Genomic DNA, 24100 nt, shown 5'->3' with positions numbered 1-24100 from the left:
TTTTAACCTTTTTATGCTTAAGAAAACTACTTACTGTAGGCACAATTCTAATGTTATGGTTGCACGATACTTAAAAGTAAGGCAAGATATTGTATTATAAACATGCAGTCCTGCATCATTCCTAATTCCAAAAGTGTACTGGAGAATTTTAGAGCATCCCATGAGAACAGATTTGGCCAGCTGGTTGCATCAGAAAGTAACAACCTAGATAAAATAATAATATTAGGCAGAAATTATTAGCCTCCTTCCTAAAAAAAATTATATTCAGTGAAGTTTATGTTTCCTCGTTTCTCTTTATAGAAGGAGGAGCTAATGTGTTCGATTTGGATGAGGAAAAGCTCTCCATTCAGAAACAAGAGCACTAAGTGACTTTTGGCAAATAAATATCACTCATTTCACAAGTTATTTCTAATGTTAAAACCAGTGTTCTAAGTTCCCCAGAGAAAGAAAGGAATTAAAATATAAGAAACATTTTTAAATTTTAAATGTAATGTGTATATATTTTGCTTTTCTCCCCAATGGGAACCTAAAATGGCTTACAAGACTGTTCTCTCCTCCTCCACTTTATCTTCACTCCAACCGTGTGAGAGTTTCCATGGTGGAACAGGGATTCAAACCTAGCTCTACCATATCCTAATCGAAAGGCAGCCATAACAGAAATTCACAGAACAACAAATCAATCTTTATCAGCAGGGCCAGAAATACAAAGAATGTCAAGAATTGACAGTTCTCCAAAATACCACAACCAATTATTTTCAAAAAGTAACGTACTGTACTGTCCAAGGATATTAGAAGCAAATGGTCTTTGGGCAAAACAGCAGTGAGGAGTGGATAAAAGAAAAAATGTTCTATCCTTTTGGCTCTGGAAAAGGTAGAAGTGAAACCTTCATTACCTTTCCACCCTGGAAACCATTCTTAATGAAGAAGGGTGATTTTGTTGAAGTCATGGGGGGGGGGGGGAGGACACGAAATTCTGCAACAAAAAGCTTCATTGTGAGAAAGTGGCTGGAGAAACAAAAAAACTACTTCAAAGAGACCCCTGTACTAGCTTCTCTGTCAGAAGATAACACCTTGAATGCACACAGTGGCAGAGATCACAATGGAACATTTGTTACCAAAAAGCACAGCTAGTTCATAGGACAGAAAACACACTCCTTTCTTCACTCAGCATGAAATAAAAGGAGACTTGGTATGACTGACTGAATTGCTTTCTTGAATGGACCCCTTCACTGTGTGGATAATTATCTACAGGGGAACACATTTCTCCACAGGTATCTGCCTGGCCCTATGAATGAAGAACGTATCATTCCTTTTAAACAGCTGAACCCCCTTCCCTAAACGATGAATAGGAGGCAGTAATGGAAATAACGGAGGGTTGCTCTAGCTGAGCTTTCCCCATCACAATGGGCCCCAGCAGGCTGCCTCACTCCTACTTCTCCAGCCTGCGGTGTTGCTCAGGGAAAGCTATTAGGCAGCTGACTCTTCCACATCTCTCCCCTCATTTACATTTTACACAAACAAAGTCACAATGAAAGGGGAAGACACACTCACTCCCCTGTGCTTCCGAGTACTTAATTGCTGGAGCATGAAATGACAGCTCCATGGAACAGGGGTTCTGCCTCCACTATAAATTCCTTTCCAGGAGATTATTTCCTACTGTTCTAGGAGGAGCCAAGTGCAAACTGCTCACTGCAGAAGGAGATTCACCTGAAATCCAAGTGTAATTTATTTCAACCTGAAAGATGACAGCAAAATGGAATTGGCGCCAACTGTGGTGGAACACTTTCTTCCTAGTACCAGCTGATGGATGTGTATGGTAGCAGAAGACAAAACTGGTCTGGTCAAGAAGTTCTCATGTTTGATCAAGGCCCAGGGCCACAGAGACAAGTTGGTCTTTTTTGGAGGAAGCTTCCCTGTAGTTGGCAACCAGAATTGAACATAAGTCATTTGCAGTGTACATTGCAGTGTAGTGGTTAGAGTGTCCAGCTGAGACTGGAGAAATCCATGTTCAAATCCCCAGTCAAGTTACAAAGCCACTTGGTGGTTCTGGGCCAACTGCTCTCTCTCTCAGTCTGATTCACTTCCAACGGCTACTATAACGCTAAAATGACAGCAGGGAGTCTCATGTGTGCCAACCTGAGATACTTGGAGGAACAATCACTTAAAAATACTAGTTGCAGATCAATTGGCTTGGGTATCATACCTACAAGTGGTGGTGGAAAGTGCCATCAAGTCACAGCTGACTTATGGTGACCTCTCATGGGAATTTCAAGGCAAGAGACATTCAGAGGTACTTTGCCATTGCCTGCCTCTGCATAGTGATCCTGGTATCCCTTGGGGCCGACCTTGTTTAGCTTCTACGATCTGTTGAGATAGGGCCAGCCTGGGCTATCCAAGTTAGGGCTACAGCTATAAGATATAGCACCAGTTTGAGAGCTAGTTTGGTATAGTGGTTAAGTGTGCAGACTCTTAACTGGGAGAACCGGGTTTGATTCCCCACTTCTCCACTTGCTTCTGCTGGAATGGCCTTGGGTCAGCCATAGCTCTGGCAGAGGTTGTCCTTGGAAGGGCAGCTGCTGTGAGAGTCCTCTCTGCCCCACCCACCTCACAGGGTGTCTGTTGTGAGGGAGGAAGATAAAGGAGATTGTGAGCCGCTCTGAGATTCAGAGTGGAGGGCGGGATATAAATCCAATATCATCATCATCAAAGGCTGAGATCATTCCTCAACATTAGTTTGTCTTCAATAAGCCACTATTTCACCATTTCAGCTCCTTAACTGTACAGCATTATTGACAGGATTGTTGTGGCAGTGAATATTAACAGTTCTCAAAAGACCTCTGCACTTCAACTGTGTTCTGGAAAGTATGATTAAAATACTAACAGGGTTATCAGATCTTTGACAGGAGCACTGACACAAGCTCTGGCTATAAAGGGATTCTAATATATACAAGAATAGTGGCACATGATGATCACTCTCTTCCTCTTGAGCAATACTAACTGACCAGAGGCTGAGTTTAAACCAGCTGTTCTGATTACCTAAATTGTTATCCAAATGCAAACAGCTTGAGAAGTCACCAAAGATAGCAGCAGCTAATACACCGTGTCATCCATTCACTGACTAACATTTTAAATTCCATATTTTTACAAATTAAGTCTCAGAATGAGTGAATAGAATGGGAGAGGGGGAGCTGCTGCAGACTCCTCCTCCCTTTAAGCTGTTTCAGGGTATGCCCAGTCCCCCAGAAGCAGCATTCTGGACTGCAGCAGGGAGGAGAGGGGAGGAAATTCAGTCACTCAACAGACAGAAATAATTGGTGGACCTAAGCTTAAGCATAATCTCTCACAGAAAGCCCAGAGCATTTCTGCAAACAGAAGTGAGGAATGACTCACTGGCCAAACAACTTGGTAGAAGATGATAGCTACTTACTCAAAGTCTTCAAATTCTAGATCATTTCCTTCTACAGATGGACCTGAAGCCTCAGAAGCGGAAGCTGAAGATGAGGAGGAACGGAGTCGATTCTGCTGATACCTCATGGAGCGCTGGCGAATACTATCTCTGCGTGAAAGATACTGGATCATTCTCTGGGCATAATAAGCAGCAGGAGATAACCTGAGGAACAAGGGAGGCTGCCATTAGCTTGCAAGCAAACCTTTCCGCATACAATAGGTCTGTCTCAGTTTAGGTTTGCAGTTTTACTGTTCAAGAGAGACTTTTCCTACTTTCCATTTGAAGTTTTAACAACTGCTTTGTCACAATCTACAAACATGCACTTAAGTGTTATTAGTTTGGGTACTAATTTTTCTTAGTACCATTCCATACATGCAATTATTAGAATCAGAACTGCTGTGACCTGAGTACATCATTTTCAAATCTTGCTTGCCTGATGCAGGTCACTTTCACCTGCTGGGAGAGGAGAGGCATTTTTGCCAAATTCTCTATCATACTGCTGACCCCCACATACACATGTAGCAGTGTTCCCAAGCTCTGGGACAGCACTGAGGGCCACGGTGGGCTGCAACAGGAGAGAGGAAAGTCCCATTCTTCTCATTCAGCTCTGTTCACTTCACATTGGATCTAGTCAAGGCTTTTAACTAATTGAATTCTTTTTTAAGAAATGCTACTTTTTACTTTTTAAAAGTGTTTACCATATATTCTCAGTAAATTTTTACCATCATAGACAGGAAAGAGGCAGAAGATGAGTGATAGTAGGTCATCCAAGGCCATCCAGTGAGTTCAGGGCAGAAAGAACATTTGAAGAGACAACTTCCTGGCTCACTCTCAGCCACTCCAGTACAGTAACTCTCCTCCTTTGGCTGCCCTGTTAGTCAACCAGCTGTTCATTTGTAGCTGGCACAATTGCAATAATGTCTCCAAACCCTTGATGCATATTTTCTCTTTCAGCTTCTTCCCAGCTCACTAAACCATTCATTCAGCCACCTGGATTTCTTTCTGGCCCTTGTACAGTAGAAAGGTAAATCCTTTATCATTACTATCCTCTCCACCCCATAAATTAAATAAGAAAAAAAAGATGTATGCAGCTCTTCAGAACATAGATTAACTGCATTTTTCTGCCAGCAATTTTCAATAAATTCCCCCTGGGAATTCATATTTGTTGCCTCCAACTCCAGTTCAAACACACTTATTTTGCAGGTATAAAGTTGATGTTTTTAACTGCTAGCATACTGTGTGATCAAGGTACAGAACATCACTAGTAATAATTCCCTAAAGGAGCAAATAGGCATACATAAATTCTACAGAAAACTTGCTGTGGAAGCACAGTCATCGTAGTTGCAGCCCATGTAAAGCTTTCCCCCCACAAGATCAGCTTTGGGAGAACAGAACCAGATTTGTACACCACAGACTGGCTGACCAATCATAACTGCCCCCCATTGGCTCTTCCATGTTATCTAAATTTCAATTAACCTAGTCCTTTGTGCATCCATTTGAGCAGGCCCTCTGTGTCTGCCAGCATTACACAGAAGGTATCTTCACAATCTGAAACAGATTATCCATCAAGAATAGTAAATTATTTATATAGGATAACATGTACTATGCTTTTATACCATCCTCCTCTTAAGATAGGAGCCCCATGGCAGAGTGGTAAAGCTTCAGTACTACAGTCAGAGCTCTCTGCTCACAACCTGAGTTCGATCCCAGTGGAAGCTGGGTTCAGATAGCCAGCACAAGGTTGACTCAGCCTTCCATCCTTCCAAGGTCAGTAAAATGTATACCCAGCTTGCTGGGGGGAAAGTGTAGATGACTGGGGAAGCCAATGGCAAACCACCTCATAAAAAGTCTGCCATGAAAAAGTTGTGAAAGCAACGTCACCCCATAGTTGGAAACAACTTCCGGTGTGAGAATCCAACAGAGCTGGATAAGGGGAAAACTTAATTCTTTGTTCAGGGTAGTAAGAAGCCTTTATGGACTTCCTGCCTGCATTCCTCAGAGATTTGCCCAGGATAACGCACAAAATACTTTGAGCCGTGTGACCTCAGCTGTTGATTGATCTCGGAGGGGGTTTTTCTGAAGCTTTGAGGTCCGGCGTAGAAAAGTGGCGTTGTTCAGCATCTACAAAGGATTAAGAGCCATTTAATTGGCATAAGCCTGTTTGGATCTCACTCTCTTTTGGGACTGATAAACTTCTGAGAAGCGACAAGACCGAAGTTTAAGAGGCATAGCCGTTAAGGTACTTTGATTGTAATCTCTTTGATTGTAATCTCTTTTCTAAGCTAATCTTAAAAACATTGGAAGGTGGGAAAATTTGAATAATAAAAAAAAAGAGGGGAGGAAAAGGAAACTTGAAACTTGGACTCTGTTAAATTAAAGACTTTGATAGAATCTGGGAATGAAAAGAATTGTTTTGAATTCCTGAGGTTGCTGACGTATGCTTCGGTGTTATGGCTCTGCACTTGAAATTAACATAACAAGCATCTAAAGACCGTGATATTTGGAGAACGAGAACTGAGCTCAGTGAACCAGGAAGTAAAAGCTGAAGGTGCATTTGCTATCAAAATAACAAGTACTCTAAAGACCGCGATATTTGGAGAACGTGATCTGGGCTCAGTGAACTAGGAAGTAAAAGCTGAAGGTGAGAGGAGCAAGAAGGAGGTCTTTGCTAGGGATTTTTAACCATAGAGAAATTGCGATCGCCATTTTGAAGAGGGAAAATTGCCAAAAACTGTTAAAAATCAATATCTCAGCCCAGGAAGGTAGGAGAAGGACGAAATTAGTCTTATTTTAAACAGCAAGTTCTAAGCTACTGGACTTGGTGCTGGATTTAGAATTGGAGTCTTTGGATTTTTTGAAGAGTTTTTTTATGTCAGAAGAAAGACTAACTCGTGCAAGATCTCATTCTTTGGACAAAATGCAAAGTCAGTTTGATACCATGGAGGCCAGGATCATGAAGGGTGTGGAGAAGATGTTAACAGCTTGCAAAAAAGAGCTTAAGAAAGACATTGGAGACCTTAAAAAAGAAGTTGAAGATTTTAAAAATGAGCTGAGTATGGTCACAAACAGAGTCAAAGATGTTGAAGAGAAGTTGATGTGCATGCTTCCACCTTATTAAAACTTCAAGAGAAGGTAACAGTTCATGACTGCAGATTAATGGAAACTCAAGTGCATCTGAGAGGAATACCTGAAGGGGAGGGAACTGATTTAATGGATTATATGGTGAAAATAATTGCTGCCTATTTAGAGGAAGATCCCGAAAAGTCCAGAAATATGTTGGACAGCATCTATAGAGTTAATTCATCATATGCAAAAGATAAAGGCTTACCAAGAGATATAGTTATAAAACTAAGGACAAAAGATATGGCAGGGAAAATTCTAAATAAAAGTTTTCAAAAGGCTCTGGTAGTGGAAGGGAGCAGAATCAAAATAATGAAAGAGCTGCCAAGACAAGTGATAAATGACAGGAAGAAATACAAGAGATTAACAGAGAAGTTACGTGCAGAGGGAACAAGATATAGATGGATACTACACGAAGGTTTGGGCTTTGAGCAACGTGGAACAAGGATTACAATAAAGAATGAGCAAGAGATGTGTAGTTTTTTTGAAGAGAATAAAGACTTTGCATCATAATGGATTACAAGTTATTATCTTGGAATATAAATGGACTAAATTCACCACAAAAACGAAAAGCAACATTTCATTGGATTAAAAAGCAAAAATGTAATGTAATTTGTTTACAGGAAGTTCATATACAACAAAAGGATTACAAATTTTTGTGGAACAAACAATTGGGGTTGGAATTTTTTTCATTGGCGGATCAAAAAAAAAGGGGTGTGGTCTTTTACATTAAAGAACAATTAGACCCAAAATTGATATTTAAAGATAAAGATGGAAGATATATAGCAGTGGAAGTGATGATGGATGCAAAGAAAACGTTGTTATTAGGACTATATGCACCAAATGGTGCAAAAGATTCTTTTTTAAAAGACATTAATCGATAGTTGGATGATGTGTCCTACGACCAAATCTTGATGATGGGCGACTTTAATGGAACAATACAAAACAATATAGATAGGTCTGGCCAAAAGAGCAATAATAAAGAAGGGAGAGTGCCAAAATCATTTTTTGAGTTGGTTAAACAAGAAAGCTTGGAGGATATTTGGAAAAAATTTAATCCTGAAGTAAGAGACTATACTTTCTTTTCAGCAAGACATAATACTTTTTCCAGAATAGATATGTTATGGGGCTCTAAAAGTTTAGGCCTCATAACTAGAAAAGTGGAGATTCTACCAAAGGTATGTGCAGATCATAATCCAATATTTTGGGCTACAAAATTGCAAAAGAAAACAAGAAGATGGAAAATAAATGAGTATTTGCTACAAGATAAAGATATTGTGACTTTTCTAGAAAAAGAAACTATAGCGTTTTTTCAAATAAATGACACAGGATATAGAATTCCAGACGGTTTGGGATACTTACAAAGCAGTAATGAGAGGACTATTGATTACATTGAATAATAAAGAGGGCTAAAGAAAAGCGGATGTTGGATATACAAAATGAAATAAAGAAAAAAGAAGGGGAACTAAGAAAAAGACCAGGGAAAAAGAAATTAATAAGGGAAATTACTATATTACAAGCCCAAGTAGGACATTTGTTGAATAAGGAATTAGAATGGAATTTTAAAAGTTTGCAACAAAAATCGTTTGAAGGTGCGAATAAACCTGGGAAGTATCTAGCTTGGCAACTGAAAAAAAAGAAAGAAAATAAAATTATTAATAAAATTGTGGCTAGCAGAAAAGAGATAGTAGACCAAAAAGGAATTAAAAGAGAATTTTTTAAATATTATGCAAACTTATTCAAAAGTGTGAAAATTAAAAAAGAAAAAATGGAAGAGTATTTACGAAATATTAAAATAGCACCCCTAACTGAGTATATGAAAAAGATTTTGAATGATCCAATAGAAGAAATTGAAACTGAAGCAGCAATAAATGTAATGAAGGTAGGTGAGGCTCCCGGGCCGGATGGATATACAACTAAATTTTATAAAATTCTGAAAGATGAGATAGTACCAAAATTGCAAAAATTGATAAATACAATAAGAATAAAAGGGGGAATTTCAAATACTTGGAACGAAGCTGTAATCTCGTTGATTCCCAAGGAAGATAGAGATGTCACAAATGTAAAGAACTATAGACCAATTTCATTATTAAACAATGACTATAAGATATATACAAGAATCTTGGCAGAACGACTTAAGCAACGTTTGATCAATTTTATAAAGGAAGACCAAGCGGGATTTCTCCCTAAAAGGCAAATAAGAGACAATGTAAGAACTGTTGTAAATATTGTAGAATATTATGAGAAGCATCCAGAAAAAGAGCTGGCATTATTTTTTGTAGATCCAGAAAAAGCCTTTGATAATCTGAACTGGGACTTTATGTTTGCAGTAATGGGAGGGGCACCAAAGAAGAGGTACAAGGACTCCTTGAAGAAATCCCTTGGTACCTGTTGCATTAACCATCACCAGTGGTCTGACCTAGCCTCAGATCACAAAGCATGGAGGCACACCATCCACCAGGCTGTCTCTTCCTTTGAGAACGCACGCATAGCTGGTCTTGAGGACAAAAGGAGATTGAGGAGGAATCGTACTGCTACAGCACCAACCCCAAATCAGACTTTTCCCTGCAGCCACTGTGGCCGGACCTGCCTGTCCCACATTGGTCTTGTCAGCCACCAGCGAGCCGGCAGCAGACGTGAACTACTGCACCTTTCTTAAATCTTCGTTCGCGAAGTCAAGCTGAGAGAGAGAGAGAATGGAAAAAATAAATCTGGGAGAATATTTTATAAGAATGACAAAAGCAATATATATGGATCAACACGCAAAATTGTGTATAAATGCAGACCTTACAAATGAAATGAAGGTGAGCAAAGGTACAAGACAAGGATGTCCGCTTTCACCACTGTTGTTTATAATGACTCTTGAAATTCTGCTAATGCAAATACAAGATGATAAAGAGATAGAGGGATTGAACATTAGAGGATTTTCTTATAAATATAAAGCATTTGCAGACGATATTGTGTTCAAAACTGAAAATCCGATACAAGTGGTACCTTTGTTGCTAGCTAAGATAAAAGAATATGGAGAAATGGCAGGATTATATATAAATAAAGAGAAGTCAAATTTTTTATGTAAAAATATGCAACTAAATAAACAGAAAGAATTGCAGAGTTTGACGGGATGCGAAGTCACTTCTAAAGTTAAATATTTAGGTCTAGAAATTACTATGAAGAATATTGATTTGTATAAAAACAACTATGAAAAGTTATGGCGTAAAATGGATGAAGATATGATGAAATGGAATAGACGTAATCTGTCCTTGTTGGGTAGGATTGCTGCAATTAAGATGAACATTTTGCCAAGAATAATGTATTTGTTCCAAACTATTCCGATTGTGAAAGATAGTAAACAATTTAATAAATGGCAAAGGAAGATCTCAGAATTTGTATGGGCTGGGGAAAAAACAAGGATTAAGATGAAAATTTTAACGGATGCTAAAGAGAGGGGAGGATTTCAACTTCCAGACTTAAGATTGTATCATGATGCAGTTTGTTTGACGTGGATAAAGGATTGGATGATGTTGTTAAATAAAAAGCTTTTATTGTTAGAAGCTCATGGAAATAAATTCGGCTGGCATGCTTATATGTACCATGGGGAAAAAAGATGGATGGCCTTTTTTCTCACCATTATATTAGAAATAACTTACTAAATACATGGATAAAATATAAAAAATATGGTGATGAAAGAAAGCCGTTATGGATAGTGCCAGCAGAAGTAATAAAAATAACAGCTGAATCTGATGAAGGGAGAGGTGTGTCATATAATCAACTGCTAAAGATTCAAGGTGATAAGTTGAATTAAAATCTGCCGAAGAGCTAAATAACAAGTATGACTGGTTTCAAATGCAACAAACAAAAAGTTTGATGGAAAATGGTATTAAATCTGTTGGAATTAGACGTGAGCAAACGGAATTGGAAAACGTTCTGTTTGGAGATAATGAAAAATGAATATCAAAAATATATAAATTATTGTTAAAATGGTCTACAGAAGAAGAAGTAGTAAAATCTCAAATGATTAAATGGGCAATTAATGTAAATAAGGAAATACAGATGGATACATGGGAATATCTTTGGAAGAACTCGATGAGACTATCAACATGTCAGAGCATTAAAGAGAGATGATGTATAGGTGGTATATGACTCCGAAAAAATTGTCAAAGATGAGTAAAAAGATGTCGGATAGATGTTGGAAATGTAAGAAACATGAAGGTTCTTTTTATCATATGTGGTGGACTTGTGCAAAAGCGAAAAAGTTTTGGCAGATGATACAACAAGAAATATCTAAAATTTTGGGATATGATTTTAAGAAAGTTGCAGAGACTTTTCTGTTGGGACTACAAATGGAAAAATTTCCAAAAGAAGATAGAACTTTAATCTGGTACTTGCTCTCAGCTGCTAGGACATTGTATGCGCAGTTATGGAAGCAAGAAAAAATACCAGAGAAATGGGACTGGATCGTGAAAGTTTTATCGTGGAGTGAGATGGACAAACTAACAAGAATTTTAAGAGACTATGATTTGGAAGTGTTTAAAAGGGAGTGGAAGAAATTTAGAAGATATATAGAAAAAGAGTGGAACCTAAAAGGACATTGGACAATTTTTTAATAATGAGTATGAGAAAAGGGAGAAATTGAACTTTGATTGGTTAAGGGTGCCTTTATAAGTTAACTCAAGTATATAACTTCGGCAGGAGTCTAGTAATGGAGGGAGGGGGGGGTAGAAAATATCATATGGGTTAGTGATAGTAATTATATAAACAGACATTGTTACCATATGTTATTAATAAAATTGTTTAAACTGGAAACAACTGGTGCTTGCACAGGGGACTACCTTTACCTTTTTACCTCTTATGAAGCTTATACATGGTTCTCCCCTCTGCCATTTTGCAAACAAAATAAAACAAACAACTCATAAGGGTTTCCATATCTGCAATATAAACTAGGGTTGCCAAGTCCAACTCAAGAAATATCTGGGGACTTCGGGGGTGGAGCCAGGAGGGTTTTCGTGATGTCATCTCCTGTTATGTCACTTCCAGGTCAAAGGTCAAGTGATGTCACTTCCACATGTTAGGCCCTAGAAAAAGATCACCAGAAAATGCAGGCCTTTGCACAATGCAAAATACACAGCAGATAGGCAGAAGAATCTGAGGCTTAACACTCCACCAAAACCCACAAAAATCACAAACACACCTTCGTGCAGAAGAGATCACAACTGTCTTTTTGAAAATTTGTGGGTAGGATTCAGAGACCTAAGTAACACATCTGCAAGTGTTTTTTATGCAAGATGCTTTCTTTAAAAGCAGCCTGCCTGAGTCCACTCTCCAAATCTCCAAGTGTATCAAAGCTGGCGACCCAACCACAACTGCTGCTCTCAACTGCCCCTTTAAATTAAATCAGAAGAGTTTTCTACTAAATGTTAGGAAGAACTTCCTGATCGTTAGAGTGGTTCCTCCGTGGAACAGGCTTCCTCGGGAGGTGGTGGGCTCTCCTTCTTTGGAGATTTTCAGGCCAAGACTAGATGGCCATCTGACAGCAATGCTGATTCTGTGAACTTAGGCAAATCATGAGAAGGAGGGCAAGGGGGAGGGTACTTGTGATTTTCCTGCACTGTTCAGGGGGATGGACTAGATGACCTTGGAAGTCCCTTCCAATTCTGTGATTCTATGACTCTAAGTCTACTACTTATTTTGCTTAATATGCAAGGCAATTCCAGGCAGAGTTATGCCCTTCTAAATTCACTAATGGACTTAAAAAAGTGTAACTCTCTTTAGAATTGCACTGTGTATGTCATGGGGAAAGGAAGGATTTGGCTTAGTACTTGAGCTTGATAAGTGGCAATCCCTCTGATCTCCCCTCTCCTCAGGTTTAAGAGCTATCCTACAGGTCATGGTGTCAACATTTTCACCACTAACAATACCAAGATTTCAACATACACTGTTAACCTTTTCTCAGCCATCTGTTTTTAAATAAAAGCCTAAAATGCTGAATGCTGTGCATTATTGTGAATTACACTATAGGTAGAGTTACACTGAAAAGCCTCAATGGCACATGCTACTGTGTAGATGTGCCCTTAGGGGAAAAAATGACAAACATCAGCATCACCATAAAGTCCTAAATTCTGAATCCCTCCCTGATAGATTTTATTTCTCTTTTCTGCCTTTCACCAAAGCATCCTGCCTTGCACTGGAACAGAAGATATACGCAGCGGTGGCTGGCCCAGGCAGTCCAGATGGGGCAATGACCACATTGGGCAAAATGCTCTCTCTCTTCATGGGGGCTACAGTGACAATCACAGGTCTAGCCTGTCCCAGGAAGGCAGCTGAGACGAGAAAGACAGTGGCAGCAAGGAGCCTGAGAGCATCCTTGTCTCCCCAGCTCCAAATGGGAGGTGAAACCTGGGCATTTGAACCCCACCCCAGCTAGAGAGCATGGATGCAGATGGCTCCACTCTCCCCAAATCGCCTAGTGGCAGCAGACTGAGAGCATCCTCCCCCCATCCCGCCCCGTTCCCAAATAAGAGATAAAAGCTAGGGCATTTAACCCCCCCCCCCACCCTCTCTTTCCTGGAGAGCATGGATGAAGATGGCTCCTCCACTCTCCCCCAAGTAAGCTGGGCAGCAGCAGCAGCCTGAGAACATTCTTCCCCCCTCCCCAGCTCCAAACAGCAGGGAGGTGAAGCTGAAGCCAGGGCTTTTAAACCCCCCTCCCCTGCCTGCTGGGGGGAAAGGGTAGATGACTGGGGAAGGCAATGGCAAACCACCCGGTAAAAAGTTTGCCGTGAAAACGTCATGATGCGATATCACCCCAGAGTAAGAAACGACTGGTGCTTGCACAGGGGACCTTTCCTTTTCCTTTTCCCCCTGCCTGAAGAGCATGAATGAAAATGGCTCCACTTCTCCCCAAAGTAAACTGACCACCAGCAGCAGCCTGAGAGCATCCTTCCTCCCCCAACCTCAAACGGGAGCTGAAGCCAGGACAGTTAACCCCCTCACCCCTCCCCAGAGCACGAATGCAGACGGCGCCACTCTCCCCCAAGTAAGGTGGGTAGCTGCAACAGCCTGAGAGCATCCTTTACCTCCCCCCCCTCCCCCATGATCGGGAGGCAAAGCCAGTTTTAAAAGTAAAACAAACAAAAAACGTCCAAAGAGCATGAATGCAGACGGCTCTACTTTTCCCCAGGCTACGTTGCCCAGCTGCAAGGGACCTGAGATCATCCACTTCCCCAGCCCCGACCAAGAATGAAGCGAACCCCGTTCTCCTCCACCCCCCCCTCCCCAGAAAGCACATGGCTCAGGACCAACTGGAGGAGAGCGGAGCAGGCCACCGCCGCTGTGTGCTGCTGCCCGCTCGCTCTTGCTGCCTGAGTCCTGGCCTGGCCTGCCCGCTCCCCTTCTGATAGACCTCCTCCTCACCTCAGGACCGACTGGAGGAGAGCGGAGCAGGCCGCCGCCGCTGTGCACTGCTGCCCGCTCGCTCTTGCTGCCTGAGTCCTGGCCTGGCCTGCCCCCTCCCCTTCTGATAGACCTCCTCCTCACCTCAGAACCGACTGGAGGAGAGCGGAGCAGGCTGCCGCCGCTGTGCACTGCTGCCCGCTCGCTCTTGCTGCCTGAGTCCTGGCCTGGCCTGCCCCCTCCACTTCTGATAGACCTCCTCCTCACCTCAGAACCGACTGGAGGAGAGCGGAGCAGGCTGCCGCCGCTGTGCACTGCTGCCCGCTCGCTCTTGCTGCCTGAGTCCTGGCCTGGCCTGCCCCCTCCACTTCTGATAGACCTCCTCCTCACCTCAGAACCGACTGGAGGAGAGCGGAGCAGGCCGCCGCCGCTGTGCGCTGCTGCCCGCTCGCTCTTGCTGCCTGAGTCCTGGCCTGGCCTGCCCCCTCCCCTTCTCTGATTGACCTCAGAGGGGAGGGGAGCGGAGCAGGCCGACGCCGCTGCTGTGCGCCGCTGCTGCCTCTTCTTCAACTTGCTGCTCCGAAGGACCCGGAAGGGTTGGGAAGCCTAATATAAACACCCAGAGACTGATACAACAGTGGCAGTACGTGCATGCAGATAAACAGCGCTGAGTCCTTCTCATTATCTCTTAGGGGGACCAGAAGGGGTTGATATAAAGCACCAGGCAAGTTAATTTATTATTGGCCAAGAAGTATAAACATTTCTAAAAAGCAGTAAAGCAAAGGTCTGCCTTCCAAAGTAAACAATCAAGCTATTTAGACCACAGCAGAAACTTCACAGTTCTTCACTTGCTGTCCTGTCCATTCCATGTAGGACAAGACTGCCTTTTATACGCATGCTCTAATACCCTCCCACAACTACCGTATTTTTCGGACCATAAGACGCACTTTGCCCCCCCAAAAAAGTGTGGGGGGGGAAGTGTGTGCGTCTTATGGTCCGAAGGTACGTACCTTCGGGGGGCGCGATCTGCTGCCTCTTCCTCCGATCCGGCGCTTCCCCCGCGCCTGCCTGCCTGGCTCCATCTTCTTCAGGCAAGCACTGGGATCGCTCCACGTGGCCCCACCGCAAACTCAGCGCTTCACAAGCGCCGGCTGCGGAGGGGGCAGCGTGCTTCCTCCTTGCCTGTGTGCCTGGCTTCAGCTGTGATGTTTAAAGCAAGCGCTGGGATCGCTCCCTCCCCCCTCCGATCCCAGCGCTTGCTTTAAACATCACAGCTGAAGCCAGGCACACAGGCAAGTAGGAAGCACCAGCCCCTTCCGCAAACCCAGCGCTTTGCGAGCGCCGGCTGTGGAGAGGGCAGCGTGCTTTCTCCTTGCCCGTGTGCCTGGCTTCAGCTGTGATGTTTAAAGCAAGCGCTGGGATCGCTCCCTCCCCCCTCCGATCCCGGTGCTTGCGAAGCGCTGAGTTTGCGGTGGGGCCACGTGGAGTGATCCTGGCGCTTGCCTGAAGAAGATGGAGCCAGGCAGGCGCGGGGGAAGCGCCGGATCGGAGGAAGAGGCAGCGGATCGCCCCCCAGGAGGAAGGTGCGTCCTATCCTCCGGAGTGCCTTATGGTGCGAAAAATACGGTAAATCCATGGGTTTTATATATAAAACAAGCACTGTAGTACATATAAAGAACATGATTCCAGAAGATTCAGTTAACAAATGACTCTGCCACCGCTACCAAGCAGTCCTTCTCTCCAAACATTTTCCCCCAGCCATTTATGCCTAGAGTGGGACCAGTCAGGGATGGGGGAGAAAATGACACAGACACACCATGCTGGGAAGAATCAGGACACAACTTCATTGATTACAGGATCCTGAAATCTTGCAGCAGCATAAGCTAGGGGCAATGGATGCAACTGATAGTTCAACTGCTGTCAGCACCTTCCCCAACCCACCCAAGGGTAAAGGGCTGGTGTTAGGGCTGGAAGCAGCAGAAACTGCTATTCCTAGCCACTATCATCTTCCAAGGGGCGTGGCCAGCCCTGAGGTTAGCTGTCCTGTGCCATGCCTCCCCAAAGCCCCCTAAGGCGACACCGTTTTGTGTCAAGCAGAGTGTCATGGGTGGCGATGATTGTGCTGAACCCCTGTCTGAGTTGACAGCACCACTGGAGTTACCAGCATCACCAGAACTGGAAGCTGGCCCCTCTGACTCCTTGGGAGTTGACAGCTTGCCACTGGTGTCCAAGCCAGCAGAAGCCAATGAGGTGTAGACACAAGCATACAGTTCATCTGACTCACCTCTGCGGGTGGCTCAGCTGAGCGAGCGGCTTCACAAGGACTTAGCAACTCACCATCAAGACACATGCTTGCATGGGTGCTGAACGCTGAGTACTGACAGAAGCTGTGCCGCCCACCTAACGCTACTAACTGAAGCACCGCCGGGAGCTCGTATAGCCCTGCTTGGGGTTGAGCTCTCCATGGAAGTAACTCGTTACACTCAAGCTGACCTTGTGCCCACCCTCAGTACCTGTTTCTTGACCTTGTTTCAGCTCAGACTCTTGGCTCCCTGTTCTTTCTTGCTTTAGATGACTACACTCTTGAACTCTTAACTCAGCTCCTGTTTTGTCTCTCCTGACTACAGCCCCCAGACTGGACCTAAACTCTGCTTCCTGACCTAGTCCAGCCCATGACAATGGGAGCCTACCCTGCACAGCCTGCATTATGTTCCCAAACCAATGGCTAAATGCCAGCAGCCTGTTATGATAGTTATGAGTGGGTGAATGTCAAGCAGCTCTTCAACCTGTTCCCTTAGAATCATATAATCATAGAGTTGGAAGGGACCTCCCCCCAGGGTCATCTAGTCCAGCCCCCTGCACAGTGCAGGAAATTCACAAATACCTCCCTCTAAGTTCACAGGATCAGCATTGCTGTCAGATGGCCATCTAGCCTTTGTTTAAAAACCTCCAAGGACAGAGAGCCCACCACCTCCCAAGGAAGCCTGTTCCACTAAGGAACCACTCTGTCAGGAAGATCTTCCTAATGTTGAGCCAGAAACTCTTTTGATTTAATTTCAACCCATTGGTTCTGGTCCTACCTTCCGGGGCCACAGAAAACAATTCCGCACCATCCTCTATATGACAGCCCTTCAAGTACTTGAAGATGATGATCATATCACCTCTCAGCTGCCTCCTCTCCTTAATCCTAAACTGCAAGCCAGAGACAAGTCTGAAGCCCACAGGTCTGTGTACTCATTCTGTGATGGGCCAACCTCTGGGGCAGGCCACAGGAAGATGTTTGAGAGCTAACTGGCTAACAGGCAGTGCTATGCCCATTTGTACCAAATATCCTTGCTTTTCCCCTTCTTCAACCCAGGCACAAAGGGCTCCCCCCGCCCATGCTGGGAGCCAGTCTTCTAAAGCTTGATGGAGCTGGAAAGCATTGTGGAGGGAGATAGCTGTAGGAAGATAATCAGCAAGCAGGTGAACGGTTCTGCACTTCTCCCTCATGCATCCTCTTCACTGTTAAAAAATATCCATATCCTCTCTAACTGGTGCAAGTCCATATTTAGATATGTAGATATGGTGCAGTTCCATATTTAGATAGGCATTAACCCCAGATTTTCTTGGATGAATCAGGCTTCCAGGCTGACCTCTGAACTGAAATTGCATTCACCAACCTGGTAAAAGACTTGGGTTGGGAGAAGGAGGTATGCCATTCCCCTCCCAGCATCTTCCACGGCCATTGGCCATGGTAACCTTCAGCAGGCAATGTGCTGCAGTAGTTCTGAACCTATCTAGCAAGTTGGTGATAGAGCAATGTGAAGCATTGCAGACCACAGCTCTGCAATATAGCATTTGTGCTGCAGAGTTTCACAGGATTCTTTTTGGATCCCTATATAATGCCTTAATAATTCTAGGAGTCAGGTTGTCATTGGAACCTGAAGTCTGCTGGGGGCAACTAAAGCTCCAGTGACCCTAGTTCCCACAGGCAAGGGTACTATAGTGTTTTCCTGGGTTGTACTTCTTCAGGAAAATATCCTCACATGCCTCAAACATTTTGCACCTCATCTGAAAGAAGAGAAGAAAGAAGCAACCCAGCACTTTATTTAGGAAAGCATTTCAGAGCCTTGGGCCAATAGAATAAAGCCTAGCTTTTTACAGCTAATGTTCTTACCTCTTAAGAGGAGAGTATGAACTGCTGAATTTAGGGTTGACCATTGGTGTGGAGAAAAATGTCCTGCCCCTTGAATAGAAACTTCATGTGTGGAAATGAACTATTGCTTGATATGACAGAGATTTTAAAAATGCATTGGTATGGATAAGTCTAGACTCCTGAATTTTGGGGCTGGCTTCTAGGTCCAAAGAAAATTTGTAAAAGCTGGTCCACAGGGGTGTCAAACATGCAGGCCACATCCAGCCCATACAGGGCTCAAATCCTTCCCCCAAGCAACTCCCTTTTCCTGCTTTCTTTTCCAGGGCTGTTCCTGCAGCTGCACAGTAGCTTGCTTTTCCCCCAGTTCCCTCAGTGGCTCTTTGCTTCCTACTTCCTGTTTCCTGACTTTTGCCTCCCTCCCTTATAAACACACACCCCTCCATGGCTGCTTCCTGCAGGAAAGGTACAAAAATCAGTCTCTGTCTCTGTCTCTGACACAGACACAAACACACAGAGCTTCTGCTTTTTTCTCTGGGGCTTCTCCTCTTTTGGGGAGGAAGGAAGGGGGAAGAAAGAGAGGCCCATGACAGCTTCAAGACCAACAATGTTTTATTCCAGGTATAAGCTTTTATGTGCAAGCACACTTCTTCTTCAGAGGGAGGGAGGCAGGATGACAGCACACACACTTTGTTGTTCAGTCGCACAGTTGAGTCCGACTCTGTGACCCCATGGACCAAGTCACGCCAGACCCTGTCTTCCACCATCCTCTGAAGTCTGTTCAAATTCATGTTAGTTACATCAGTAATACTGTCCAGCCATCTCATATTTTGTTGTCTTTTGCCTTCTGTCTTTTCCAGCATCAGGATCTTCTCCAGTGAGTGCTCCCTTCTCATTTAGAAGCCAAAGTATTTGAGCTTCAGCTTCAGTATGTGACCTTCAAGGGAACAGTTAGGGTTGATTTCCCTTAGGACTGACTGATTTAATCTTCTTGCAGTCCAAGGAACTCTCAAGAATCTTCTCCAGCACCACAATTTACAAAGCATCTATTCTCCCTGGGGTAGTCTGACAGTATTTGCCCAAAAAACAATGCCTTGACAGGATTTCCCAGGGTGAACAAAGGCCTTGGGAAACTTGTGATAGGTTTGTTTGAGTGATGCTAATGGAACTTGGTAAGATTGCTGGATGTAAACTAAAGGTGTTAATGTTGCCTGATGACCCTCGAATACAGGATGGGAGAAGCTATCAGGTTGTATGAATAGCACTAATTTGGGTGGATGGATGAAGGAAGGTGTGACTGGGTGTGGATGGGGATTAAGTCAAGGTAAGGGAAGGTTTTCTCAGGAAACCCACTGTTCAGATTAAGCATCTCTTTTTAGGGTGGAGTGGAGAGCTATTAGCCAGTCAGCTGTTCTGGTTCATCTTCCAAAATATTTTCCCAGGCTTGTCTCTGGCCAATGTCCATTTTGTCTGTACCGACTTCATTTTGTCCATTTCAAGGCCAGGCACTGCAAGGTACATATGATTTGGGGGGGCGATATTTAAATCCTCTCATGAATTGCTGCCTTGACGTGGCGAGAGGGCTTGTGCAGTTCAGAGAGGCTGTGGGCTATGCCATGGCCACCCAAGATGGACAGGCCACAGCTGAGAACCCAGACAAAATGTGATCCACTGGAGAAGGAAATGGAAAACCACTCCAGTATCCTTGCCAAGAAAATCCCATGGACAGTAACAAAAGGCCAAAAGATATGGTGCAGGAAGATGAGCCCCTCAGATCAGAAGGTGCCCAATACGCTACTGGGAGAGAGTGGAGGGCAAGTCCAAGTAACTACAGAAAGAGTGAGGCGGCTGGGCCAAAGTCGAAAGGACGCTCAGCTGTGGATGTGTCTGATGGTGAAAGAACAGTCCAATGCTGCAAAGAACAATGCTGTGCTGGAACGTGAAATTTAAGATCTATGAATCAAGGTAAGCTGGATGTCGTTAAACAAGAGACAGAAAGACTGAACATCAACATCTTGGGAATCAGTGAACTAAAATGGATGGGAATGGGTGAATTTAACTCAGAGGATCACTACATCTATTACAGTGAGCAAGAGTCCCTTAGAAGAAATGGTGTGGCCTTTATAGTTAACAAGAGAGTGAGGAAGGCAGTAATGGGATACAATGTCAAAAATGACAGAATGATCTTGGTCCATATCCAAGGCAAACCATTCAATATCACAGTAATCCAAGTCTATGCCCCAACCACTGATGCTGAAGAGGCAGAAGTGGAATGTCAAAGTAGGAAGTCAAAAGGTAACCGGAACAACTGACAAGTTTGGCCTTGGAAAGCAAAATGAAGTTGGGCAAAGGCTAATAGAGTTTTGTCAAGAGAACAAGCTGGTCATAGTGAACACCCTTTTCCAACAACCTAAAAAACGACTCTACACATGGACATCATCTGATGGGCAACACAGAAATCAGATTGATTATATACTCTGACATCAAAGATGGAGAAGCTTCTTACAGTCAGCAAAAACAAGACCTGGAGCTGACTGTGGCTCAGATCATGAGCTACTCATTGCAAAATTCAGGCTTAAACTGAAGAAAACTGGGGAAGCCATTAGGCCATTCAGGTTTGACCTTATCACATCCCTTATGAATATACAATGGAGGTGAAGAATAGGTTTAAGGAACTAGAGTTGATAGACAGGGTGCCTGAAGAACTATGGACGGAGATTTGTGACACTGTACAGAAGGCAGCAATCAGTACCATTCCAAAGAAAAAGAAATGCAAGAAAGTAAAGTGGCTGTCTGATGAGGCTTTACATATAGCTGAGGAAAGGAGGAAAGCGAAAGGCAAAGGTGAAAAGGTAAGATTCACTCAACAGAATGCAGATTCCCAGAGAACAGCAAGGAGAGATAAGGAGGCCTTCTTGAAGGAACAATGCAAAGTAACAGAGGAAAATAATAGAATGGGAAGGACAAGAGATCTCTTCAAGAAAATGGGAGAAATCAAGGGAACGTTTCGTGCAACGATGGCCATGATAAAGGACAAAAACGGCAGGGACCTAAGAGAAACAGAAGAGATCAGGAAGAGGTGGCAAGAATATGCAGAAGAATTATACAAGAAGGATCTCAATGTCCTTGACAACCATAACAGTGAAATCGCTGACCATGAGCCAGACATCCTGGAGTGTGAAGTCAAATGGGCCTTAGAACGCAGTACTAACAACAAAGCAAGCAGAGATGACTGTGATCAGGCAGGCAAAAAGGGACTATGCGGAGCATATTGCAAAAAACATAAAGACCAACAATAAAAATTTCTTCAAATATATTAGAAGCAGGAAACCAGCCAAGGAGGCAGTGGGGCCCATGGATGACCAAGGGGTCAAAGGATTACTGAAAGGAGGATAGGGAAATGGCTGAGAAGCTGAATGCATTTTTTGCCTCCGTCTTCACTGCAGAAGATGAGAAGTGTTTGGCTGCTCCAGAACCACTTATTTTGGAAGGGGTGTTGAAAGACCTGAGTCAGATTGAGATGACAAGAGAGGAGGTCCAACAAATGATAGACGAATTAAAAACTAATAAGTCACCAGGTCCGGATGGCATACATCCAAGAGTTCTGAAAGAACTATAAGTTGAACTTGTGGATCTCCTGACAAAAATATGTAATCTTTCATTGAAATCTGCCTCCATTCCTGAAAACTGGAAGGTAGCAAATGTCACCCCCATCTTTAAAAAGGGTGCCAGAGGAGATCCGGGAAATTACAAGCCAGTCAGTCTGACTTCAATACCGGGAAAGTTGGTAGAAACCATTATCAAGGACAGAATGAGTAGGTACATTGATGAACGCAAGTTATTGAGGAAGACTCAGCATGGGTTCTGTAAGGGAAGATCTTGCCTCACTAACCTGTTACATTTCTTTGAGGGGGTGAACAAACATGTGGACGAAGGAGACCCGATAGATATTGTTTACCTTGACTTCCAAAAAGTTTTTGATAAAGTTCCTCATCAAAGGCTCCTTAGTAAGCTCAAGAGTCATGGAGTAAAAGGACAGGTCCTCTTCTGGATCAAAAACTGGCTCATTAATAGGAAGCAGAGAGTGAGTATAAATGGGCAATCTTCGCAGTGGAGGACGGTAAGCAGTGGAGTGCCGCAGGGCTCAGTACTGGGTCCCATGCTCTTTAACTTGTTCATAAATGTTTTGGAGTTGGGAGTAAGCAGTGAAGTGGCCAAGTTTGGAAATGACACTAAATTGTTCAGGGTGGTGAGAACCAAAGAGGATTGTGAGAAACTCCAAAGGGATCTGTTGAGGCTGGGTGAGTGGGCGTCAACGTGACAGATGAGGTTCAATGTGGCCAAGTGCAAAGTAATGCACATTGGGGCCAAGAATCCCAGCTACAAATACAAGTTGATGGGGTGTGAACTGGCAGAGACTGACCAAGAGAGAGATCTTGGGGTCATGGTAGATAACTCACTGAAAATGTCAAGACAGTGTGCGATTGCAATAAAAAAAGCCAGTGCCATGATGGGAATTATTAGGAAGGGAATTGAAAACAAATCAGCCAGTATCATAATGCCCCTGTATAAATCGATGGTGCGGTCTCATTTGGAATACTGTGTGCATTTCTGGTCACCGCACCTCAAAAAGGATATTATAGCATTGGAAAAAGTCCAGAAAAGGGCAACTAGAATGATTAAAGGGTTGGAACACTTTCCCTATGAAGAAAGGTTAAATCGCTTGGGGCTCTTTAGCTTGGAGAAATGTCGACTGCGGGGTGACATGATAGAGGTTTACAAGATTATGCATGGGATGGAGAAAGTAGAGAAAGAAGTACTTTTCTCCCTTTCTCACAATACAAGAACTCGTGGGCATTCGATGAAATTGCTGAGCAGTCGGGTTAAAACGGAGAAAAGGAAGTACTTATATATAATTTTTTTGGCCACTGTGTGACTGGATGGGCCATTGGCCTGATCCAACATGGCTTCTTTTATGTTCTTATGACAGTATCCCAGTTGAGCTATTCAAAGTCCTAAAAGATAATACTGTTAAAGTGATGCACACATTATGTCAACAAATTTGGAAAATGCAACAGTGGCCACAGGATTGGAAAAGGTCAGTTTATATTCCAATCCCAAAGAAGGGTAATGCCAAAGAATGTTCAAACTATCACACCATTGCACTCATTTCACATGCCAGGAAGGTCATGTTAAAGATCCTACAAGCTAGGCTTCAGCAGTATGTAGATCATGAACTAACAGAAGTTCAAGCCGGGCTTCGGAGAGGTAGAGGAACTAGAGATCAAATTGCCAACATTCACTGAATTATGGAGAAAGCACAGGAGTATCAGGAAAAAAAGTCTATTTCTGCTTCACTGACTATGCTAAAGCCTTTGATTGTGTGGATCACAACAATCTGTGGCAAGTCCTTGAAGAGATGGGAGTACCAGACCACCTCACATGTCTCTTGATAAACCTGTATAAGCCCAAGAAGCAACTGTCAGAATGGGATATGGAACAACTGATTGGTTTAGAATAGGAAAAGGCATTCTACAAGGATGTATATTGTCACCCTGCTTATTTAATTTATATGCAGAGTACATCATGCGGAATGCTGGTCTGGATGAAGCACAAACCGGAATTAAGATTGCCGGGAAAAACATCAACAAACTCAGATATGCAGATGATACCACTCTAATGGCAGAAAGTGAGGAGGACCTAAAGAACCTCTTGTTGAGGGTGAAAGAGGACAGCACAAAAGTAGGCTTGAAACTCAGCATCAAAAAAATTAAGATCATGGCATCCGGCCCCATCACACCATGGCAAATAGAAAGGGGAAGACATGGAAGTAGTGACAGACTTCACAATTCTGGGATCCAAGATCACTGCAGATCATGACTGTAGCCATGAAATTAAAAGACGTTTGCTCCAGCTATGGCGAACCTGGGCAGTATAATAAAAAGCAGAGACATCACCCTGCCAACAAAAGTCTGTGTAGTCAAAGCGATGGTATTTCCAGTAGTAAT

At 43.4% G+C, this 24100-nt stretch overlaps 1 protein-coding gene across 2 annotated transcripts in view; it reads right to left on the bottom strand.

Annotated features, from left to right (window-relative positions):
• The window catches only part of AMBRA1 (autophagy and beclin 1 regulator 1), a 415934-nt gene that overhangs the window by 286238 nt on the left and 105596 nt on the right, over positions 1-24100 (bottom strand). For both annotated transcript variants that reach the window (XM_060261137.1, XM_060261136.1), the window contains one exon: positions 3428-3610. In XM_060261137.1, the coding sequence (XP_060117120.1) occupies positions 3428-3610 (183 nt within the window). The remainder of the gene's footprint in view (positions 1-3427; positions 3611-24100) is intronic.

Source organism: Heteronotia binoei, chromosome 21, assembly GCF_032191835.1.
Source record: "Heteronotia binoei isolate CCM8104 ecotype False Entrance Well chromosome 21, APGP_CSIRO_Hbin_v1, whole genome shotgun sequence".
Lineage (NCBI taxonomy): Eukaryota > Metazoa > Chordata > Lepidosauria > Squamata > Gekkonidae > Heteronotia > Heteronotia binoei.
This window is presented reverse-complemented; position numbering and strand designations above follow the sequence as displayed.